This window comes from Bactrocera oleae, chromosome 5 (assembly GCF_042242935.1).
Source record: "Bactrocera oleae isolate idBacOlea1 chromosome 5, idBacOlea1, whole genome shotgun sequence".
Classification (NCBI taxonomy): domain Eukaryota; kingdom Metazoa; phylum Arthropoda; class Insecta; order Diptera; family Tephritidae; genus Bactrocera; species Bactrocera oleae.
Genome location: NC_091539.1, coordinates 35,063,126 through 35,087,805, shown reverse-complemented (window position 1 = coordinate 35,087,805; position 24,680 = coordinate 35,063,126). Strand labels below are relative to the sequence as shown.

At 34.1% G+C, this 24,680-nt stretch overlaps 2 protein-coding genes across 3 annotated transcripts in view; one reads left to right on the top strand and one right to left on the bottom strand.

The window, feature by feature from the left end:
- The window catches only part of be (ben), a 46,936-nt gene extending 30,984 nt beyond the window's left edge, over nt 1-15,952 (bottom strand). The window contains exon 1 of the mRNA XM_036371663.2: nt 14,147-15,952. Coding sequence (XP_036227556.2) covers nt 14,147-14,905 — 759 coding nt within the window. The 5' untranslated portion in view covers nt 14,906-15,952. The remainder of the gene's footprint in view (nt 1-14,146) is intronic.
- hiw (MYC binding protein highwire) overlaps nt 1-24,680 on the top strand; it is a 145,267-nt gene that overhangs the window by 78,269 nt on the left and 42,318 nt on the right. The gene's annotated exons all lie outside the window — the stretch shown is intronic.

Genomic DNA, 24,680 nt, shown 5'->3' with positions numbered 1-24,680 from the left:
AGACGGAGGATCAGGCGGACAACCGATGTTTACGATCAAGGCGGCTTACTTTCTGCTCGTGTTTATTTTGCGGCATGTTAATCACATGTTGAAAGAGTGTGGGAAAAGCAAAGCCAGAAGCCGTGTGGGCAGACAGCCAAAAGATCACTAACGCACTGCACATATATACATATATATGTACAGACTAAAGACAACAAGAGAGATCTTAGAACTCTACATACTAGCATAGTGTTTTAGCAGGTACCCATCATAACCGCTATTTGGCTTTAGGTGCGTGTGTTTGCAGAGATTTCGTGGTATTCACACTTATCTAAATATAAAATCCAGTTTCAAGTAAATTTGAATTGAATTGAAGTATGTAAGTGGTGTTGCTTATACACTTTGTGTATGTGGGTATGTACGCATGTGTTTGTATGCATTTGCGACTTGTAATCAAATTTTATGAATGATTGCATTCACATCAACCACGTCGCATTTCTTTTGGTCTTACGCACTTAGTGGATGGATTTTTGATTTACAACCGACGATTGTGGTTGTACTTCTAATGGCATTTATGGTGTTGGTTTGGTTCTTAAGTGCGCCGATGTTTGCTAAAAATTACTAAAAATGGCCAAAAACTCATTTTAATTGAATTAAAGTTTATGTCGAAAAAATCAACATTTATGAGTGAAGGGCAAACCAACTTCGCCTTGAGTATGTATGTGCGTATGTTTCATGTCAAATATACAACGCGCTACAGGGAAGTTTACGACAAATAAGAAAACTCGTTAATTTCGGTTGCACCAGCTACAATACCCTTCACAAATGCAAAATCTTCCTAACAAGAACTTGATTTTGATCGGTCTATCCTATACCAAATTTCGTTAAGATACCTCGCCAAATGAAAAAGTTTTCCATACAAACACTTAATTCCGATCGTTCAGTTTGTATGACAGCTATATGTTTTTGTTGATCGATATCGACGGTTCTTACAAATGAGCGGCTTCTTTATAATTTTTTTAAACTTTCAGTGCTGCCAAGAAAACCACGAGATCATGAGCTCTCTCAGAAGGCAAAGAGAGGAGTTTCGGATCATTTTCTATGCTGTTTGTTGGCCGTAATTTATTCCACTATTTATTTTTAATAAACACAAAGCCTTTCGTGCCCACTGTGTAATGCGCGCCCAAGCCGATGCTCAAACGATTCCGTCAATCATTTAATTAAAAGCTTTTAGTTCTACAAATATATTCTCAGCACTTTATGCTAATATTCTTTCAAATACTTCTAATTGATCTTTGAGCGTACGTCAGGCACAAAATAGAATTTCGACTAATTTCCACAATTCCACCTCAGTGCAACATGCCGCCAGACAACAACAACGGCAAACGTGTCCAATTGACTCGAATATCGTAAGCGTTTATGAGGCTGGAACGCTTCGCAATGTAGGAAAAAACTTTCAAAATACATCAATACATACATACATACAGATACTGCATAGCCAGACGTCGGACGCCCGACAAACGTGCGATCGGCTCGGCATTCGATCGCTCGTCCGCTCGGTCGTTCCAATGTGTCCCAAACGAACTAATCCATAATTTATTTTTAATTATCCCACAAACAGACGACAGACGCGCGAGCATTTGCAGCCTATTATACATGCATGGGAGTGTCTATGTGTGTGTGACACTTTCGTGCACATAAATATTGCTGGATATTTCCACTTTTGTTCAACTTTTTGGCTTTTAGCAGATTCCTGTTGGCTTTATGTTAATGTTTCCGGTGTGCCCGATTTGGTGTTTTTTGAAATTTTGAATGGCATGAAAATGTTTCCAAAAATAATACATTTCATGGAGTGCTCTGTAATACTTGAAAATGAAATTCGAAAACTAAAAAATCAAAAACAAAATAAACTAAATTCACTGAGCAGAGGAATACATGAAAAGTTGTTACTTCATACATCAATTCTGACAAAGTCAATGCCTTTGTGTGTGCGTGTTTGTATTTACGACGGTGTGTGTAAAGCACGACATGCGTCTGCCATAAAGTTAAAAGCAACAAAAATAGATGTTCTTTTGTCGAAACTTTTGAGACGCAACAGAGAACCCAACATACATTTAGGGCCTTTATGGCTCTACAATTGCAGCTGTCTGCTTGAATGTTGGAAAGATCCGGCAACAATCACATACCCACAAATTAAAAAATTTACGTAAAGAAACAAAACACAAGTCCATGTAGCCTTAAGTTGGTTAAAACTATTGCATGCTTATTGTTCCCTGCTACAAAAAAAATGTAGACACCGTTAAGCATTTGACACCATTAAGGTCGCAAAGAGAGACGTTCAAAGTGTGAACAACAAAATTGGCCTTGTACCGCCAACTAAAGAATATTCCGATGAAATCTTCCTTCTATTCATTTGTTGCTAAATAAAAATTGAAGAAAGAAAGCAATTAATCTGAGGCCTATAAATTTTAGTTGAATTACATTGCATTTGAATATATATTTCTGTATGTTTTCTTCTTATAAATGTTCCAAAAAGCTTTCATTAGGCTCGCATATAGTAGTTTATATAAATCTTTCGAGAAAACACCTAAATCAAAGCTAAAAATGCGATCGCAAAGTAATCTTAAATTTTAATTAATCGCTTTATTTACAGAAAATATAAATAATAATGTGAGTGTGTATATGTTTTGTAGATTGTTGAGATCTTAAAGGTACTACTTAATTATGTTTCTAGGGCATATGGGGAAATTAAAGTATTTTGTAGTTGTTGAAAATATGTTTTTGTGTGTTCGTTTCGAAGTTGCCAAAGTATATATAATAACACAAAATACAGGATCGAAAATAAAAATTAGCAAGAAGCGCTGGGTTCCGCACGTATCAAGGTGTTAATACAAATGTGGGGAAATGAAAATTGTGTTATGAGATTTTACAACGAAGAGCCGTGTGGTGTTTAAAATATTTAAGAGAAATACCGCTTAATATGCTTAGGATTGCAACGGAGAGCAGTTTGCGTACTCTGAATAAGGAACTTTATAGTAATAGAGATTTTAAAGTGTACATAGAGCACAAGATGGTATACATACCTATATACATACATTTATTACAAGTCCATACATTAATACCTGAAATCTCGCCGGGGGGAACAGTCTCAAAACCTAACTTCGCATATCTAATTCTTCACTCATAAGATCACAAGTTGAGAACAGGCGTATTTCCCAAAGACCTTTTGTTGTTTTCATCTCGACTGGAGAGACTTCACATGCTCAAACAAAGTTTGGGTGACAATGGAATTGTTTCTCAACTTGAGAGTACTTAAAGTAAGTTGAGACTTAAATGTGATTTTTCATTGTCTATATGTTTTGTACGTTTGAGAAAAATAGATTTCTTCAGATTTTTAAAAGGTTTGTGGGTAATTAGAGATTGATGTAGGACAACTACTTGGAGAACTTAAGGATTATGAATTTATTCATTGAATACATATTTTCTAGTGTTATTGAGTGTAAATGGGATTGCCATATTAATATTGTCAAATTTTGTCATTGATTTCAGTAAGATTTGCCATTTCATCATGTTACGTTTCACTCTGGTACAACGCTTGGAAATTGTCCTAGATTATTACTCAAATTCACGTTCTCTGGTGGCTTCCGTTTTTATTTTTTTCATCGAAAAATCATCTTCTCCGATTAGTCTGATTTCTGGGTAATGGCTTCGTCAACAAACAAAATTGTCGCTATTGGGGTCAGACAAATCCTCGTGTGATTTAGGAAACCATTCCCAAAATTTACCGTTTGGTGCGGATTGTGGTATGGTGGCATCATCAGGTCTAATTTCTATCGAAATGAGGCAGGAAACGCCATTATCATCAATAGCGATGTTTCACGTTTGAACATGTACACACTTTGGCGACTCGTTAATTTCGAGAAATTATCCAATCAAATTCCTCTTTAGATTATTGTCTCTAGGGGTATGTTAAATCAAAGGTTTACGCCAATCAATCAGCAACGCTCGAAGAGTTCGATGTCAAAATTTAATGCACTATAAATTGGCGTAAATGGGTGGAGATATTGGAACGGTGCCGTGGTGGCCATTTGGTCGACATTTTGTTCCAATCATAAATAAAGCATAACAAAACAAAAAAAACAAGACCCATTTCGATCAAATTTGAAATTTGATAAATATAATAGTGCCGGTAGTTTCATTAAAGCAATTTAAATAAAAATTTTTTTTTTGTAAATACATACATATGTGTATTTTATATTAAAATGGAGTACATGAAAAGTTATATTATATATGTATGTCTTGGACTCGCTTATTTTTTTTGCTATATTTAACTTCGCATCAACTAAAATTTTATTAAAATCATCTTCAACTGAGATATAAATCAACAAAAGCTAAATTTAATATAATGATTTAATGTGAAAACGTCAAGCCGAGGATCGCAATTTATTATTTTATTGATATAAGGGTTGGACTAATGTCTAGATCGATTTCATTTATATTCCCACACAATTTTGGCAGGTGGAATGTCGGAAATTATTATATAGGCTATATTGGGGACAGAGAAAGGGATGGCCTAATTGAGTTAATTTCGACATTGCTGAGATATACTTGAGAGTATATTTTCAAACAATTTTATGAATATCTAATTCACATATTAAACGACATGTTCGTCTGTTTGACATACAGGCATACTATTATCAGAAAGAGGCTCTCTCCGAATTGCAATTTTTAACAAAACCGTATATGGGGAGTCTGCGGATGTTGTAATCCGTTTTCATCCATTTTTTCACTGTCGTAGGAAGAATCAAAAAGGTTTGGAAGAGAAATTTGGGTAATTTAGTTCGATTGACTTAGGAGATATATACATTAAACTTAAGAGGGGGCGGTGCCATGCCCACTTTTTTAAACTGTTAAGCCTACATGTGCTCCTGCTGCTGCTGCTGCAATTCATTATACTGAATAACAGCCTTGTTTCTTGTTGCGGAGCTTAGTGATGGAACTTTAAAAGCTTTTTATGGTACCATGAGATAACTTAATTTTTACTCGAGTTACAGCTTACACGGACGGACGGACGGACAGACAGTCACCCGGATTTCAACTTGCCTCTTCATCCTCATTTATATACAAGGTGCGTTCCAAAGTAAACAGTACAAGAGTAACAAAGTAAACTCTAGTGGCGCCATCTATATGTCGACTAGTGCATTAGAATCTGCTATCCTTTATCGACTTCCAATAAAAGTTTCATGACATTTCATCTATTGGAAGTCCACTTATTTCGTTTTAAGTGTCAGTAAGTTTTTGTCATCGGTGCGAAAATGAGCTTCGAACAAAGAGCCAACATTAAATTGGTTTTGCACGATAATGCGCCGTCTTATCGCTTGTGGCCGATTATTTGACCAAAAATCACATTTTAACAATCAACCACTCCCCGTATTCACCTGATATGGCACCATGCGACTTCTACCTTTTCGGAAAAATGCATTTGACGATGAAAGGAAAGCGTTATGCAGCCGTGGAGGCCATTCAAAAGGCTTGCACCGGCATACTGGCGGCCACACCGGGAAACGAGCTAAAACACTCGTTCGACATGCTTTTGGACCGTGCAAAAAGCTGTATTAAAGCAGAAGGAGACTTTTGAATAAAATTAATTGATTTTGCCGATAAAACCATTTGTTCTGTCTTTTTTTTTTAAGTCCTGTTAACTTTGGAACACACCTTGTATGTATATGTAACCCTACATCTATCTCGATTAGTTTTAGGTGATACATACAACCGTTAGGTGAATAAAACTATTATACTCTGTAGCAACATGTTGCAAGATTTATTATATATAAATGATCAGGATAAAGAGACGAGTTGAAATCCGGGTGACTGTCTGTCCGTCCGTCCGTCTGTCCGTCCGTGTAAGCTCTAACTTGAGTAAAAATTGAGATATCTTTATGAAACTTGGTAGACATGTTTCTTGGTACCGTGAGACGGTTGGTATTGCAGATGGGCGTAATCGGACCACTGCCACGCCCACAAAACGCCATTAATCAAAAACAAATAAATTGCCATAACTAAGCTCCGCAATAAGATACAATACTGTTATTTGGTACACAGGATCACACTAGGGAGGGGCATCTGCAGTTAAACATTTTTTTTTTAAAGTAGGCGTGGTCCCGCCTCTAATAGGTTTAATGTGCATATCTCCTAAACCGCTAATGCTATAATAACAGAATTCACCGAGAACAAATATTTTTGGCACTTCTATTGACGGTGGGAAAATAGTTGAAATCGGGTGGCAACTCCACCCACTCCCCATATAACGGTACTGTTAAAAACTACTAAAAGCGCGATAAATCAAGCACTAAACACGCCAGAGACATTAAATTTTATCTCTGGGATGGTATGATAGGACTTTATAGGAACCGCGTTCAAAATTAGACAGCGGGCGTGGCACAGCCCACTTTTAGGTGAAAACCCATATCTTGAGATCTGCTTGACCGATTTCAACCAAGTTCGGTGCATAACGTTCTTTTCATATTTCTATGTTATATTGCGAAAATTGGCGAAATCGGACTACAACCACGCCTACTTCCCATATAGCACCATTTTCAATTCCATCTGATTCTTTCACTTTCCACTATGCAAATCGGGCAACAATGACTGTATCGGGATGAAACTTTGCGTGAATAATGTGATTAAAGTATGCCACCTTGTGGCCAAAAATTGTCTAAATCGAACCAAAACTGTTCAAGCCCCTAAGTACTAAATATGTGGACCCCAGTGCCTATAGTTGACCTTCTACCGAAAATATCAGTCAATCCACAAAGAAATCTCAAACGAGTATACTATTTGACTTTGCGAGAGTATAAAATGTTCGGTTACATCCGAACTTAGCCCTTCCTTACTTGTTTTCCATTTATCTCTATACCCTTAATAGGGTATATTAAGTTTGCAACGAAGTTTGTAACATTCGGAAGGAAACATCGGAGACCCTATAGTGTCCGTCTGTCTGTATATACGCGAACTAGCTCCTCAGTTTTTGTATACGTCATTTTCTTTCCAAGAATCGGCTCCTTTATCGGAACTGCAGATATCCGATGACTCTAGCATAACTATAGCTGCCATACAAACTGAATGATCAAATACATGTCCTTGTATGGAAGTTTATTTTATTTGACGAGATATCTTCACGAAAGATTATTATCCACGGCAATGATGCAATCTCCAAACAAATTGTTCAGATCGGACTACAATAGCAGCTATATGCATACAAACTGACCGATTAAAATCGAGTTGTGATTCTTCTATACCCTTTTATGCTAAAGAAATACACCTGTGAAGGGTATTATAGTTTCAGTGCAGACGGAGTTAACGTTTTTTCTTGTTTTCATAAATGTTGCATTAAAATGCGCACTAAAATCGGCTCATGTAAGCCTTATGACTAATATTAGTCAGCAGCACTTGTTTGATATATGTTACATACATACATATATTAGTACATAAATAGAAATAAGCTTGACCATATGTGTTCATAAAAATATCAACGTTTTCTTTTGCGTTTTACAAATTATTTATTTGGCTTGCATTTTTTATCTACTCTAACGTTGGTGTTGGGTGTATGTGCACGTATTGCTACTTCTTCCGGCAGCCAATGAATATGCACTCCGTAATATCCATTTCATAAGACATTTATATGAGTATAAATACATACGCTGCTGCGCATTTGAATAGTGCCCCAAAATTTTTTAACAATAAGAACCGAATATCACCTAAATTATATAGATTTAAAGTATTTGATTTAAATTTATATTATTAATTTTAAAAATTTTCGATACATAAAAAGAGCAGTAAAGAATATTAACTATTTATTAGGAAATAGCTTAAATGCATTCCTTTCAAGAATGGTTCACACATAATTGTCGTTAACATCAAATTTTTATTGGTTTTTTTTTACACTAAGGGCCGTTTTCTCAATGTCCAGAACTTAACTGACACATTGTTGCTAACCATACATTGAGAAAACTACCCTAATTCAAAGTATACTTGGTGTAAAAAAGGAAAAGACAAAGAAACGTTGTGTGCTACAAACAAGATAATCGGTCGGCCTTGCTTAAACTACGCCGCACCGATCTGGTCGCCTGGATATAGTGCATGCAGATGAAGTACACCGACCAGACTTCGGACGCAAAAAACCTCAGGCATGCACTGACCGCCATTCACAGTGGTACCATCAACATCTTCATCGACTTCCTCTCATTGAATGGCGTACTTGGAGTCAAACCACCACCCTTTGCAGACGAACAGCTCGAGTTGCTACAAGAATCTAGAGTAACCCTTGCGCAACTTCGTTCTGGGTACTCTAGCAGATTAAATTTCTACTTATCCAGAATCTCTCTTTGGATGCCCAACGAACCCTACCCATCTAATACCCTTCTCCCTATATTACGACCCCGTCAAAACAGCAATTATCCTGCGCCTACCGTTAGATAACTTCGAAGACTTCGGTATTGTTGACTATTTCTTACCGGATTCATCTACTTTCTTTTCATAACCTATAAAAAAAAATATTTTTAAAATATAATCATTTCGATTGAGAATCGGTAGAAGAAGTAGAAAAAAAAATTAATTTTTATCCCTAGGTTTAGGTGCATTCAAGACGCCATTCAAGAGGCTATTTACGTGAACCGCAGTGTATGATTAAGTTCTGACACACAAATTGTGATTAGTTTTTAATCAATAAATAGATATGCACATTCATAAAGTACACATGTACCTATTTGTTCTCACACATATCTACATATGTATATTACAAATTACTTTAGATTATGTATTGTGATTATGTGCATACATATATTTATATAAGTATATTTTAATCTTTTATTTTATGTTTTTTGGTTTGCTTGCAATTTTACATATTTTGAACGTATTTATTATAAATATTAATAATAAATAAAAATGAAGAAAGTATATATTTTTGTAAATAAAATTTATTAATGATTTAAATATACATCTTTTCTTTTTCTTATCATAAATATTCTATTCTTACATTTATTTATTTATTTACTCACTTTATTTTTTATTTTTTTAGAAGGTTTTTTTTTTTTATTTGTGAAGGGTATTTTAGCTTTTCTTTAACCGTTTTTTCTTGTTTTAATACAATTTATTACAAATTTAAATATATAATTAATTAATAATTAATAAATAATAAATTAAAAATGTATTATTATTTTATCATATATCTGATCTAATATTTCATTTATTTATTTTTTACTTACTGTTTTTTTAATATACATTTATTTGTATATTTTGTCTAATTTTCTACAAAATTATTTGTTTCCCTGATTTATTTATTACTAATTATTCTTTTTTAAATTATTTACTATATGTTTAACTATCTTTTTTTACTATAACTCTTTTGTTTTTTCATTTATTTATTCTTTATTTGCTCTGTTTGTATTTATTATTGTTTTTAGTTTTGCATGCAATTCAACTTCGTGAACTACACGCAAAGTGAGGCCACTCCTTAAAATCCATATAATTATCAATTTCAATGTTAAGAGAAGATATGTATTCATATTAGCTAAACATATACAAACATATGCAATTATATCTTCGTACGAAGTAAATAAACAGAATATCTCTAAATGTGCTGTGTAACTGCCATTTAGGCATACATACATACGTACGCGAAATACGTCGCGTCGTTATGATCATCGGTAGCCGGCTTATTTTCATAACACATATGGTACATACATATGTCTTATATAAGCGCTCACAATATACATTTATTTAGTGTTTTGCTGACGCCACTTTTCCTCATTCATTGCTAATTTTGTCAATAAACACATGCTATACCTATAAACAAACTTATGTATGTACATGCACGTGTACTTGTATGTATACCTGACTAACTGGTTAGCGCTGTTCACTAATTGTCCGGTTAGCTAGTTAGTTAGTCAGCCGCGCTTGTTTGGCTAGTCACTTAGCTATTAGCTAGCTGTCGACTTTTTACCGTACGCAACACGCATCAACGCAACAGATGTTCGGCGAGCCGAAAGCCCGAAATGTACCAGACCCAGCCACTGTTCTCTTCAATGGCAATGCATTGGTCAATGGACGCATTTTGGCGCACCAAAGACTATTTATTGTCATTATACTCGTATCTGTATGTAGATGTTACTCAATGCTAATTGTTGTTATTGTTGCGAGTTAACTGTGCTTAATTTACTTCACGAATTAACAGCAGTTCATAACAATGATTGCGTAGAAGCTAATGATCCTTTTTTGTAATTTCAATTACAGCAACAATTAGTGAAAAAGTGGAGCGCTGTCAAACATTTGCAATGATGGGTCAGTTCGAAAAGTTTTTTGCTACCAAAAAAAAAAAGTAATAATGAAATAAAATGTTTGTATTTAAGGTGATCCGATACACATATGTACATATGAATGAATAGTGATGACAAATTGCTTTCGTGCTTGTGTATTTATCACTGTGTCCACATAATTCAATTTGTCATATTAATTACTTATCACAGCAGCAGTGGGACTCTGACCAATATTTGCGATAAAAAAAAATATAAAATGGCAAGTGTTTATTTGAAATGTGCGAAAAACATATGTAGCAGGCTTAGGCACATACATACGAGTAGATGCATACATTCATATGTACTTATGTATATACACATAAATTCTAGTTACTGTTGTGCAAAATTATATCACAGGTGAATACTTTCAGCTTTAAATAGTATTCGCAAAAAATTAATAGGCAAACATTTGTCATTTAATCTTTTTGTTTTTAATATAATTATTTTATTAGCTGTTTTTTTAATTATTAAAATATTTTTTTTTTCAATATTTTAAAATATTTTTTTAATATTTTAATGGGTAAATTCTTCTTTTAGGGGCATATCTAGTGTGAAATTTCGAAAATTCTAATTTTTTATTCTTACGTATATCAATAGTTTATACTTTTAAAAATAATGTATTAAATTTTTAAATGATTATGTCGGTTTTTCGAGTTATAGCATTTTAAAGTGTAGCCTTGATAGTCATGTCAATCAATCTGATTTACGTTTTTTTTCTAATGAGCATTATTCGAATGATCAGTTGAGACAATTCAAATTATTTCTGCTTATTTCTGACTACAGTTCAATGACCTTCTTTGATTGAATTTGGCAGACTAAAATTTACCAAAATTTTGGGTAAAATTAGTTTATTTTAGGTTTCATCTTGGATCAAGATCGCATGTAACGCGAAAAATATTTAATTTTTCGCTTCAAAACTTTGACTGTGTATTCCGAAAATATGTGTAAATATATCCTTAACATTTTAAACCAATTGATACTGTAGTTTTTTTTATGATTCCCAAAAATCCCTTTTTTTGGGCTGTCATACCAGATGTGCACCTTAAGTCCTTATTTCATTTCAAACGACACATCTGTACAAATCGTTTGGATTTTGTACTTTTATTCAAAAACCTCCCTAAATATACATATATATTTCATTATTCATTAATTCGAAACATTTTTTGCAGTCCCATATTATTAAAATCTTATAAATACAAGGTTTATCTAAGGTGTTTTAAATAAATTAGGTATTTCATATTTTTATTATCAATAATATTAAATTCCCTGGATTTTGGGTTATTAAGAATTAACCTTCAATACTATAAGACCAACACCATGACCACCAGATATATTGCAAATAAAATATATAAAAAAAAACAAAGTTCACTGATGCCTTAGAGCTCAAATAGTCACCGACATTCCTCCCTTCCGTACGTCAGTTGATACGACATATCTTATGAGAGCGCCATGTAAATGAACACTCACCACCCATTCTACCATCCGCTTCAACAGACCGTACGGTAGGATATCCGCGAAAATTGGATTTTTGCGGTAGAAACGAGTGAGCTGAGAGTGAGAGAGCAATCTCTTGCAACGCAGGTCTCGATATTTTGTAGTAATTAAAACATTAACTTGAATATATTTGAAATATTCTTGAAATAACTCAAAATCACAGTCGAATACATTTATTTATAACTAGGTAAGCTATTTTTAATAGTTGGATTTTAGTTTTGAGCTTAAACATTATGAAAAATTATAACTAAAAAACTAAATGTGAAAAATCGTTTATACAAGTAGAACAATGGCAACATTGGTGAAATGAAAACAAAAGAGAACAACCGATTACTGCGTTGATAAATTTGGTTTGCTTTTGAAAATTTGGTTTGATATGGGCGGTAAGTACGGAAGAGAGGAATGTCGGTGACTGTTTGAGCTATTAGTCCGCTTAGACCTTGGTTTCCGTTATCATTTAAAAAATTTTTTCTATCAGAGAAAGTTTCTTCGCGATGCAATACCTTCTATAGCTAGAGAAAGACATGCGCAATTGTTTACAAATAAACTCTCTTCATTAATAGCTATGCCCTTGTTCTTTTTGCTAAAACTTTACATTTTTTAATAATTGCGATTATCTGTATGTATGTACCTATGTACTTATATACACATACGCAGCGAATAAAAGTATATGTTACATTAACACCGATTAATCGCTACTTGAGCATTGTAGAAACCTGTCGATTAGTCAGCGCTGATCAAATTAATATATGTACGAGTATATGTGTATATATCTGTATTTACACACATATTTAATCATATATGTTAATATGTTTACATGTTAATACAAAGTTGTTGATTGAAGTAGCGATTCGCAGAAAATCCGAAGTGAAGTGATATGTCACTGATTTATTTTTAAAATCAAATCTCGTGCAGTGATGTTATTTATGATACTTATCCAAATATCACATATCAGATCGAGATCTTAATAGTTATTGAACAATTTTTACGAAAATTTTGGATACAGCGCTGCTTTATATAACATAACTTCTCTTAAAATGCGGATCGCTCTTGGCACATAATTGGGGTCATGAATGTCCAAATAAGTTATGGGTTAGAAGAAAAATGTTCTAGATATTATAATATGTGATACAATAATCGCCAAAATTATCCAACAAATTTGCCCCACAAAAGTTTAGAGTTTGAAATTAATTTTTTTCGATCTTTTTTTTTTTTTAAAAAAAACGTAAAAAATTTTTCAGTACAGTTTAAAATAACTCGTATGAATAAAGAAAACTCACTGTAAATTTCAATAATTTATATAAAAGAAATAATTTACTTATAATAAATGTTTTTATATTGTAAGTACCAGATTTTTGTCTGCCATTTGGTTTGTTATCAGGTTAAACTAATTATTGAAGTAGCGCTCTTGTTTGCTTTTGTTAAATTATTAAATATTCCCTGAATATGCCGGTCCGTTCTGGTTTTGCAGACTTTACTGTCGACGGTTTCATATGGTTGCTAAAAGGTCTCGGTCAGCAGTAAATTAGAAAGCGTTTTAAACAAATTTGTAGGTTTGCAAAAAAAAAAAAAACAATCGATCTAATCACTTTGAGAATAGAGTAAGGGACCATTGAAGCAATTAGACAAGCACAAAACAATATAAAAGTCATTAGAAATAATGACTACCATAGAAACCTTGAAAGATGCTTTGCTTTCGAACTACAAGTATATTGTTGTGTGTTATACCCTGAACAGAGTATACTTATTAAGCTTGCTACTAAGTTTGTAACACTCAGAAGGAAACGTCGGAGATCCTATAAAGTATATATATAAATAAATGATCAGCGTGACTAGCTAGGGTATATTTAGCTATGTCCGTCGGTCTGTCTGTATATTCGCGAACTAGTCCCACAGTTTTTGTGATATCGATTTGAAATTTTGCATAAATTTTTTTATCCCTAAGAAGCTTCTCGTTTGTAGGAACTGCCGATATCGAACCACTGTAGCATATAGCTGCTATACAAACTGAACGATCAAAATAAAGTTGTTGTGAATGATATTATGGCCTCGGTGCAACCGAAATTAGTTTTTTTTAACTACGTTGTGGTTGTATTTTGGAAAAAAACAACCAAAAAAAAATGTTTCAATTTCATTTGGAAAGTTTTTTTCTTAGTTCGATGTTGATGTGCCATCAATATCTAGCAGTCAGAAGCATATTCTTCCAGGATGCAGATATTGCTATAATACCCTTTACATTTTTGTTTGAAACGATATTTTGGAAGAACCTCTCCTAGCTTCCATACCAAATGTTTATAATCATCAACAAATTGTTCACTTACCCTCGATTTTCGTTCGTTATAATCACAAGTGACAGCCACATAGGTATTACCAACGCAGCTACACACATCACAAATATCCATACGTCTCGCATGATCCATTAAACTCCATATCGATAAGTCGTTATTCACTCGTGCGGCCATCGGCGATTGCTGATTATTGGGGAGCGCAAGATGCGTGTCAGCGTTAATGTTGCCTTCCAAAGCGTTCGCTACCATTTGTTGCGTATAGAATTGTTGTGGGTTAATTTTGGTGCCATCATAACCAAAGCGAGCGGTTGGCGATAATTCTTTATGACGCCGCTGACGACTACTCGTATTTTGGTTACCATTTCCGGCTTCAGGCTCCTCCTCGTCATAATAGTCATCGTCAATATCTGAGTTGGCCGCTGCAGCGGTTTCAGCAGTTTCTTGAGATGCCACAGCTGGTGAGCGCTCAAAGTGCCGCTTTGATGCTAAGAAAGTCTGATCATCGACCATAGCATTGAGTGACGGTGAAGGTGGTGAGGCGCGCAATGCTGGCGTTGTCTCAGCAGCTAGTGCTGTGGCTAGCGCAGGTACACAGGTGACGGCAGAGAGAAGGCAACCTAGTGATAACAACAACAAAAGCAACGCTTTGCAGCACATTGTGGCAGTAAATGGCAAGTTTGAGCGCGTTTTTGTGTTTGCTACCGCGCTGTTGTCGCTGGCGGATGTGGTGGTGGGCGGAATGGGCATGGCGAGTGCGCAGACGCGGAGGGCTTCGCTGTCTTGTTGAGGCATTTCGGTAATATTTAGATATTGTTTTGAACTAAATTTGGGTATAATTTTAGAAATTTTGATTTATGTTTACTTTAAAGTTGGTTTAAATCTTTTGGGTGTCACAAAATAATAATTTATTTATGTGCAAAAATTATTTAAAATTTAATATTCGTTTGAGTTCATTTAAATTGGTTTGAGTTACTACCACGAGAGGGTCGGCAGTCAATATTTTAAACCATAACTCAATATTTTTTTTAATTTTAATTTCATTTCTTCATTTAATTTTTTGTAGGTTAAATTGCCACTCGTTGGTTTAAGCGCTGCACTTTTTTGTTGTTATTTTCTATTGTTTAAAACACACTCACATTTAAACCCGGCACTAAAAATGAAGTCGGGTGGTTTTTGCACGACTTTGTTTAAATTATTTTACGCCAATTTTAACTCTTTATTTAATTTTGCACTTGTAAAAACTGCTGGCCATAATTTTTTTTACTAGTTTTAACCCCAGCATTTCATTTCATTTTGCTTTGACCCGCAGCAATTTCTTAATTATTTTTCTTTAATTTCCACAACTGTGCACAGTAACAACAATAACAACACGGCTTAAGCACTCGACACAAAGCTAACGCTTTGCAAAAGTTTTGATTCTACTCGTTTCTTGGTTTAGTTAAGTTTGCTTTCACTGCGTCAACACGAACACACAAACCTTTCTTGAATTACCTATTATTTTTTCTTTTTCTCCCCTGAAATCTTCTTGCACTAGTAACTTCAATTTCCGCTCGCTATTTAAAATTGTTTTCTTGCTCTAATTTAGGCTAATTGATTCTTTTGTTGTTCGTCGACCAGAATTAAATTTGCTTAATTCTTTGACATTCATTTTTGTATATCTTTTCGTATATACGTTTAACTGTATATGTTATGGCTGCATTCACATATATATTCTATCTTTCGACTATAAATACACACAAATGAAATCACCAGCCAACGAGCCGCACACGCATGTTATCGTCTACTTAAACGCTTATCAAACGAACTAAACCGTTCCGCACGACAGTTCCACAATATCTGAAAAATACCACAATTGCATGATCGTACAAGAATGTATTGCTGTAATTTTCATTCATCAACTTACTCTGCTCTTGAGTTCAACAAATCGAGTGGAGTGTGCGCACTGAGCTTTGCTCTCTCTCTTGTGGGTATTCTGATTGGACTTCGCTTGAGTTGGAACAGCCCAGTGAGAACTTTGTAACTCATTTCAAAACAATAGCTGTTAATTTTATGTACAATTTATAGCATAAACACAACACGGGCGAGGGCGAATATTCGTCGTACTCGGCGACGACGTCGGACGGATTTTCGCCGAGCGTTGCCGCCGTGTAAACCACAATGCGGACGATTTTCGTCGCAGCTAGTGTATATTCAGCGCTCAAAAATATCACAATAAATGACGAAACCAACCATAAACTATCTTAATATTGCCAACGCAGACATTTTCTTACATTTTTTACTGAAAATAATCTTTCTTTGATATGGTGATGCTGTTTTTGCCTCCGCGGTCGGCGATAAAATTAGAAATATTTGTAGCTCTATCTCAAAAATCGTCATGGTGGGCGAAATTCGCCGTCGCCCGTATTGTGTTTATGCTATTATGCGGACGTCATTTTTGGTTTTGTATAAATAAAATCTTTACTTTTTTTTTTGATCAAAGATATGCCAAGGAATTGTAAAGTAGCGTACAACCAAAACTTGGCTTGGTAATTTTTAAATTCACCGTTTCTTATAGGCAAACCAGTTATGGTTCATACCAATAAATTATGTATACATATATATTTAGATTTCAGCACAAGCTTTAATTTAATTCATAGGAAAAATGTGAAAGAAAAAACGTTAACTTCGGCTGCACCGAATGATGTATAACTAAATCTAAAAGCGTATATGTTGTAGTGACCTGATCGGAATAGTATGTTTGGAGATTGTAGCGTTGCCTTCAAAAGTATTCTATGCCATATTTCGTGAAGATAACTTGCCTAAGTAAAAAGTTTTCCATACAAGGACTTGCCTTTGATCTATCAGCTGTTATGGCAGCTATAGCGGTCCGATCTTAATAATATGTTTGAAGGTTGTAGCATTGCCTTGGGAAATAATCCATGCGAAATATCTTGTCAATTAAATAGGTTGCGATACAAGGACTTGGCTGTGATAGTCGCCTATAGTAAAGAGAAACGGACGTGAGTAAAGTTTTACATAGCTAAATCGACTTAGCTAGTCAAGCTCATCATTTATATATGTACATACTTTGTAAGGTCTCCGACGTTACCGAAAGAAAATTATCGCAAATTTCTACGAAAATCGCCTCAGATAAATTTTTTGCGAAAGTGAGATGGAAAATTTAGGAGAACAAATTTATCACACAGTAATATCAATTAATTATATGATCCCCTAATCTCAAATTAAATATGATTTTTATTAAACGAATATCTGATATGAATAAACCTCTTCTGATGGCTGATTAAATAATCATAGTGAAATCTATTTTTTTCTAGTGTTAATGAAAATTCCAATAAATCAGTAAAAATAATTTTACTTAAATCTGGCAACCTTTCCTCTCAGATCTCACACATTTCCTTAAATATGTGCTTGTAATATTAAAGATTTCGAAAGAGCAAAATAAAATTGAGTCGATTGTACACTCTCTTATTTTTCTGCATGTTTGAGCGTTTTCTCAGTTTTCTGATCATTTCTGGACGGTATAAAATCTCTTTAAACCTTCGCTATTCAAACCATGTATTACTTATTTGATATGTTGGCTTATTTTTTCGTTCTTTGTGGCAACCTTCGTACATATTTATAAACGAGTTAAGACATACATATATACATAATTACAGCTGATCTTGTTTATGCTCTATTTGTTGTTGCTTTCCATGTTTTGATTATGGCTTTGTAAACGTTTTCGACGTTGGTCAAGTTTGAAAACTTGTTTTTGTACGAACCATGCAACTTCACATTATCATAAGTACATATATTTTTATGGTTAGTTGCTACTACGAAGCGCCTCACTTTACAGCTAGATTACTTGTATATGCACAATAGTACATATGTATATTTACTAGTTATATGTGTATATGTATAGGTATACACTGGGGCTTGTAACACCAATTCACTTGACTTCTTGCAGCCTTTGTTTAAACCGGTAGTGGCTCAGTCGTCTAGCTAGCTGACGTTTTAAAAGCGAGAGCCAATGACAGAGTGAGTGAGTGAGAGATATGTAAAGAGACTGATTGACGGCAACTAAAAGTGCTTGCATGCAATTAAAATTTTCTTCTTTTGATATTATTTATTGCATTTGAGTGTCGATAATTGGAATTGAATGTTCGCATTAGTGAAAAATACGTGGTACATTCATACATACATATATATGTACATATTACAAATGAAGAGGTTAGTGTGCAAGCGAATTTGTATGAAAATATGCTATTTAGTGCTTTGAAGTACAAGGCATTCTATACTTTTCCTTATGATAATGATGAAAGTATTAAAAAACCATTATAATAAAATAAAATACATTTTTAAATATTTAGATTGATATATTAACAGGCGTACTGAAAAATTCAACTCAACCCAACTAGTACCTCCGTTTGTGAGATATCGATCTGAAATTTTACACACGTTTTTTTCTCCCCAAGAAGTTTTTTATTTGTCGGAACTGTAGATATCGGACCATTATCATTATCAAACGCATGTCCTTTTATAGAAAACTTGTTTATTTGAAACACGAAATTTGGCTCAGATTATTGTAGAAAGCAATGCTGCAAACTTGATGATGAAGATCATGATAAAAATATTTTTATATCTATAGAGCTATATGCAACGATTTTCATGTTCAAATTCCATGTTCTGCCTCAACCACTTTCATTCTCCATTTCTTAGCAGCCTAGCAGCAAGACAACTTGTATCCCGGCCACTGGTTGGCCTATAAATAGATTTGCACTCATTTATTTTTACAAAGTTAAAGTCGAAGAGATAAAAAAAATAAAGATAATCAAAAAATGAAAATAAAACATAAATAAATAAGAAATTATTTGCTGAAATGCCGAAGCAACACACATTTGCGTGCCAGCTACAGTTCAGATAAAATCAAAATCGCTGTAACGCTGTAACGCTAATCTGCACTGGAGCACTTAATACCAATCAGCAAGCACCCGCTGGGTGCTTCCCGGGCGGGAAGCAAGGCGATTTTAAACGAAAAGAAATATGACAAGTAAGGAAGGGCTAAGTTCGGATGTAACCGAACTTTTTATACTCTCGCAAAGTCAAATGGTATACTCGTTTGAGATTTCTTTGTGGATTGACTGATATTTTCGGTAGAAGGTCAACTATAGGCACTGGGGTCCACATATTTAGTACTTAGGGGTTTGAACAGTTTTGGTTCGATTTAGTCAATTTTTGGCCGCAAGGTGGCATACTTTAATTGCATTATTCACGCAAAGTTTTACCCCGATATAATCATTGTTACCTGATTTGCATAGTGGAAAGTGAAAGAATCAGATGGAATTGAAAATGGTGTTACATGGGAAGTAAGCGTGGTTGTAGTCCGACACTATGACATAGAAACATGAAAAGAACGTTATGCACCGAATTTGGTTGAAATCGGTTGAGCAGATCTCAAGATATGGGTTTTCACCTAAAAGTGGGCTGTGCCACGCCCACTGACTGATTTTGAAAGCGATTCCTATAAAGCCAATTTATACCATCTCAGAGATAAAATTTAATGTCTCTGGTGTGTTTAATGCTTGATTTATCGCGCTTTTAGTAGTTTTTAACAGTACCGTTATATGGGGAGTGGGCGGAGTTGCCACCCGATTTCAACTATTTTCACACCGTCAATAGAAGTTCTAAAAACATTTGCTTCTAGTGAATTTTGTTATTATAGCATTAGCGGTTTAGGAGATATGCTTATTAAACCTATTCGAGGCGGGACCACGCCCACTTTAAAAAAAAAGGTTTAACTGCAGATGCCCCTCCCTAATTTGATCCTGTGTACCAAATAACAGTCTTGTATCTTATTGCGGAGCTTAGTTATGGCAAGTTATTTGTTTTTGATTAATGGCGTTTTGTGGGCGTGGCAGTGGTCCGATTACGCCCATCTGCAATACCAACCGTCTCACGGTACCAAGAAACATGTCTACCAAGTTTCATAAAGATATCTCAATTTTTACTCAAGTTAGAGCTTGCACGGACGGACGGACGGACAGACAGTCACCCGGATTTCAACTCGTCTCTTCATCCTGATCATTTATATATACATAACCCTATATCTAACTCGATTAGTTTTAGGTGATACAAACAACCGTTAGGTGAACAAAACTATTATACTCTGTAGCAACAGGTGGCGAGAGTATAAAAATTTTAGCGAGCAGATATGCAGTTCGCCATTAAGATACATAAAATATTTGATGCTACCCACTCGTACAAACATACATGTGTATTGGTAATGCAAAGAGACTGAAGCATGCATATTTGTATAGAACATACATAAATATGTATGTATGAAGATATATGCAGATTTAAAATTTAAATATGTGCATCTTCATATATTTGAGTTCCCAATGTGCATTCGCCCATCCTCTAGCACAAACACTTGTATTTGGATATTCGTGACTCTAGGTGCTTACTCTTGACTAAAATTGAGGCAATATAAAAGGTCCATAAGTTCGAGTATCATTACAATTCACGAGCAGTTAGTTGAACCCAGACGCTCAAAGACATAGACCCTAAATGTACACATACATAAATATATATATTTATATTACATATACAATATATACAATTTTAAAACATACCCTTTAGGGTAATATGCCCGCTTGTCTGCGCCAGTATCTCTACTCGAATTGCAAACTATTTGTGGAATCAGAAGTTTCATGCTTTTAAACTTTCTTTTGTGGTTGGTGTAGCGGCGGAAAACACTTCCCAACTTATTTTGAGGAATGTTGCCGAGTTAAGATTTCTTGGCTGGATAATCCGGTTCCTTACCGACCCGGCTAACGGGACCGAGATGGAAATGAAAATAAAGATTAGATTTGTGGTATTAACCCGACTTTGCCTCTATCTTGTACGAAAAAAAATTTGGAAACATAGTTCCTATTAATACATATTTCGCATAATTCTAACAAACGTATTTTCCTTACCTTTGGCAATCTTACGAAGTTTCGAACAATTATAAATGGAATGATCTAGCATTAGATTAAATGGGAAAGATTACAACATTTTTTTGCATTTCTTATAATATATAACTAATTAAATACAAATTTCATAAGTTTTTATTACGATATAGTTCTTTGGATATCTCACCAAAAGCTCGTTGTTCTAAATATCCTAATGATTAATTTCAGCTCACTTAAAGATAATATTGATAAGTATCACAACCAGGGATTTTTATATGAAAATAAGGTAATGAAGGAGGAGTAAAAATGATTAAGAATTCGAATCATTGCAAGATTTATTTCGTAGATTAAACATCAGATTTGATTTAGTACTGTGGTCTATTAAGTTACATCTTTAGATATTTAAGAGCATCTGTGTTTTTTCCTTCTGCTATATATACTGCAGGAATATAACTTTCTAACATTTTCGGTTCCAAAAACAAATGCATGTATATTTCTTGGCATAGCGATAGTTTTGGTATGAATATTTAAAGAACCTTATTTTTTTATGATGATGAAAACTATGTTATAAACCCAAAGAGATATTTGGTAATTGGCCTTGCAGTTCAATAAGCGAAACATTTGCTTTGCAATAAGATTTAATTACAGAAATATTATAAAATATATCTGAAAAGAAAAACGTTTGAAAAATAAAAGAGTTGCGTTGATACATTCAAAAGTTCAAATGATTTGGGATTAAAGAGAGAAGTTTTTAAAGTTTTTTTTACCTGCCTCTAACCTCCTGATCAACATTGTATATCTCTCATATAGGCCAGTGTTTTCATGTTTTGTAATTTTACACTTCTCAAGAAGAAAGCCGAAAATTTCGCACTGGGGTTGCAGTTTTGTTCATCCTGAGGGTGGTGCTCCTAAGCAAAATATTCGCTAGTGTGGAGACACAACAGCGCAACAACAATGCAAAGGCAAAAGTAAATAAATCTTCTACCTAGATAGTCTATGGGTGGCATGCACAGACAGTTGCTTGCCGCAATACTTTAGCTTCCATGTGGGTACAGTGGTGTGCGTTTAAATAGCTTTCTTTTAAAATCACATGGCCATAATCCTTAGAAAATTAATACTGTAAAGGTGAAGCTAAGGTCGTTCGATTAAAAAAAAGCAGCACGATTTTGGAGGCCAGGTCACAGGCCCACGATGGAAGATAATGCGCTCACCAAAAGTTTCTTTCGATAAATGGATTGGAGCGTTAGCGGTAGAAACCGCCGTCTTGTTGGAACTAAGGCGACTTTTTGAGAATGTGATGGCGTCTTCACAATGGCTTGTGGATTATCATCATTTCAAATGCCAAAAATTTTATTTATTAACGTATCCATTCAACCAAAAGTAAGTTATATCACTGAAAAAAATTTTCTTGTGAATACCGGGATTGCTGACCATCTCGTTTTGGGTCCTTGATGATCGTTCGCCTTCAATTCTTGTACGAAATGGATTATGTAAGCCCGCAAACTAAGATCTTTCCGAGAGAGAGTATAAAATGTTCGGCACCACCCGAACTTATCCCTTCCTTACTTGTTATAATGTATTTCATTCAAAATGAAATTTAAATTTTAACTTAAATATATTACATTTAAACTGAAATTATCTGCACTTGCAAACCTTCGTTGTTCCAATTATGTGCACACCACTGTATACACTGTATACTTGGTATTATTCATATCTTTGTACTATGAAAATGAAAGTGGTGCCGGCATGTTTACGAACTGATGGCAATTTATTCTACATATGCACATACATACGTGCACAATGCATTTGCAGTGATGATTTCTTAATCGCATTGACCGAGCACACAACAAATGTCCACATGCGTTTACAAAGTCAAATATAGAGCCAGACATGCGTGTGCACATAAATTCACATGCGTTTGACTTGAGTGTTTTGTCACCGAAATTGTTTTCATATAAAAATACTGTGTAGTGTATAATTGCTGAAAAGCAGGAAAATTATTTTTTAAAAGCAGTAGAACACAATTTTTTTACTTTTCTACTTATTGTTGCATATTTTATTGTTATTATTTTAATATTGGAATTTATATAAACATCGAGCATGCTCTTCGTTTGTTAGCTATAGTTATGTGGTTAGGCTATTTATGGGAGCTGATTCCACTTATCAGTTTGTGGCTTTGTTTTTGTAGTTTTTATGTGAGAGTGTTTTTGTAGAAAGCCATACAATGGGTCACTTTTGTTGGATTTTCAACTGTTGTGATAATGTTGTTTTTAGCCCCGTAGAGTTTATCTACAAGCAAATGCAGTCGGAATCATGCGAGAATATACAAATAATAACACATACTTACAATATATTATAATAACATATGGATATTTGCAGGTTTGTTTTCCTTATCAGTGTTGTGGTATTGCATTCCTAGCATAACGCTCTTCTATGAAAGTCGAGGTCTTTATTGTAATCTTTGTAGGTTTAACTAATGGACTTTCGCTAATTATTTCTAATTTCATCTATTGTCATGCTGATCTCTTTATCAGTTTTAATAATTCGAAAAATCATTATCTAATCCATATCATTTGTGCTATATTCAAAATTAAATGACTACTATGTGAGATGTTGATGTAATTTTTAGTCAATTTTGGTCTGTGGAAGACACAATATGATAACTGTACCTTTAGTTGAGACCGATGGAGTGGCTTCAAAGTATACACGATGACATTAAGTTTGTTGTTTATTGTAGCAGTTAAGGATTAATTTGGATTTGGAATCCTAAAACCTTCATTAAATTGGTACAATGATAAACTTTTTTTCCACACATTTGTTTTTGTAATTTTTTGTATTTTTATGCTTATAAATTTTTTATTTACTTACATAATCATCGTACTACTAGAGAGTGCAAGAATCCGGAATTGTCAAGTTTGGCTTTGTTGTGGACCCTGTTTCACAAATTTTCTATATCTACATAAATCGATCACTGGAGGTCCCACGACATATCGATTAGACCAATATATATATATATATATATGTATATTCATATTTATAAATGTTTATGAAACTTTAAATTTGTTTTCCGCGAAAGTGCATTATTTAAATCGGGCGACGTTGGTAATCGGAGAATATCGAACGAAAGTTCTAACTACTGGGCATAGTAAGAGTATCTAGTCATACATACAATACATATATGTTATTATTACATCTTTTTTAAGTCTTATGTAGATTAAGGTACTCTTTTTCAGTTTCTTTTCTCCTCAATAAGCCGAGCATTTATCGGAACCGCTGATAACGGACTATTATAGCATATAGCTGTCATATAAACAGAACAGCCAAAATAAAATTTTTGTATGGAATTTTTTTTATAGGTAAAGGGTATAATAGCTTCGGTGCAACCGAAGTTAACATTATTTCTTCTTTCCTTATTGTTTTGAATTTCCGAAAAGATTTCATCGGATGATCTATCCATAATTGAGGAGTTGAAATTTTGTTGTTCTTAAGTTGTATTTATTTCGTTAGCTTCAATAGATATTAAGTTTGGATGCATTATGAAATCCCAAATAAATTAAATGGCTCAACATATTGTCTCAAGGAAGACATCAAATTTAGTCTGGTACTTCATATATCTAAATACCATATATGATTTC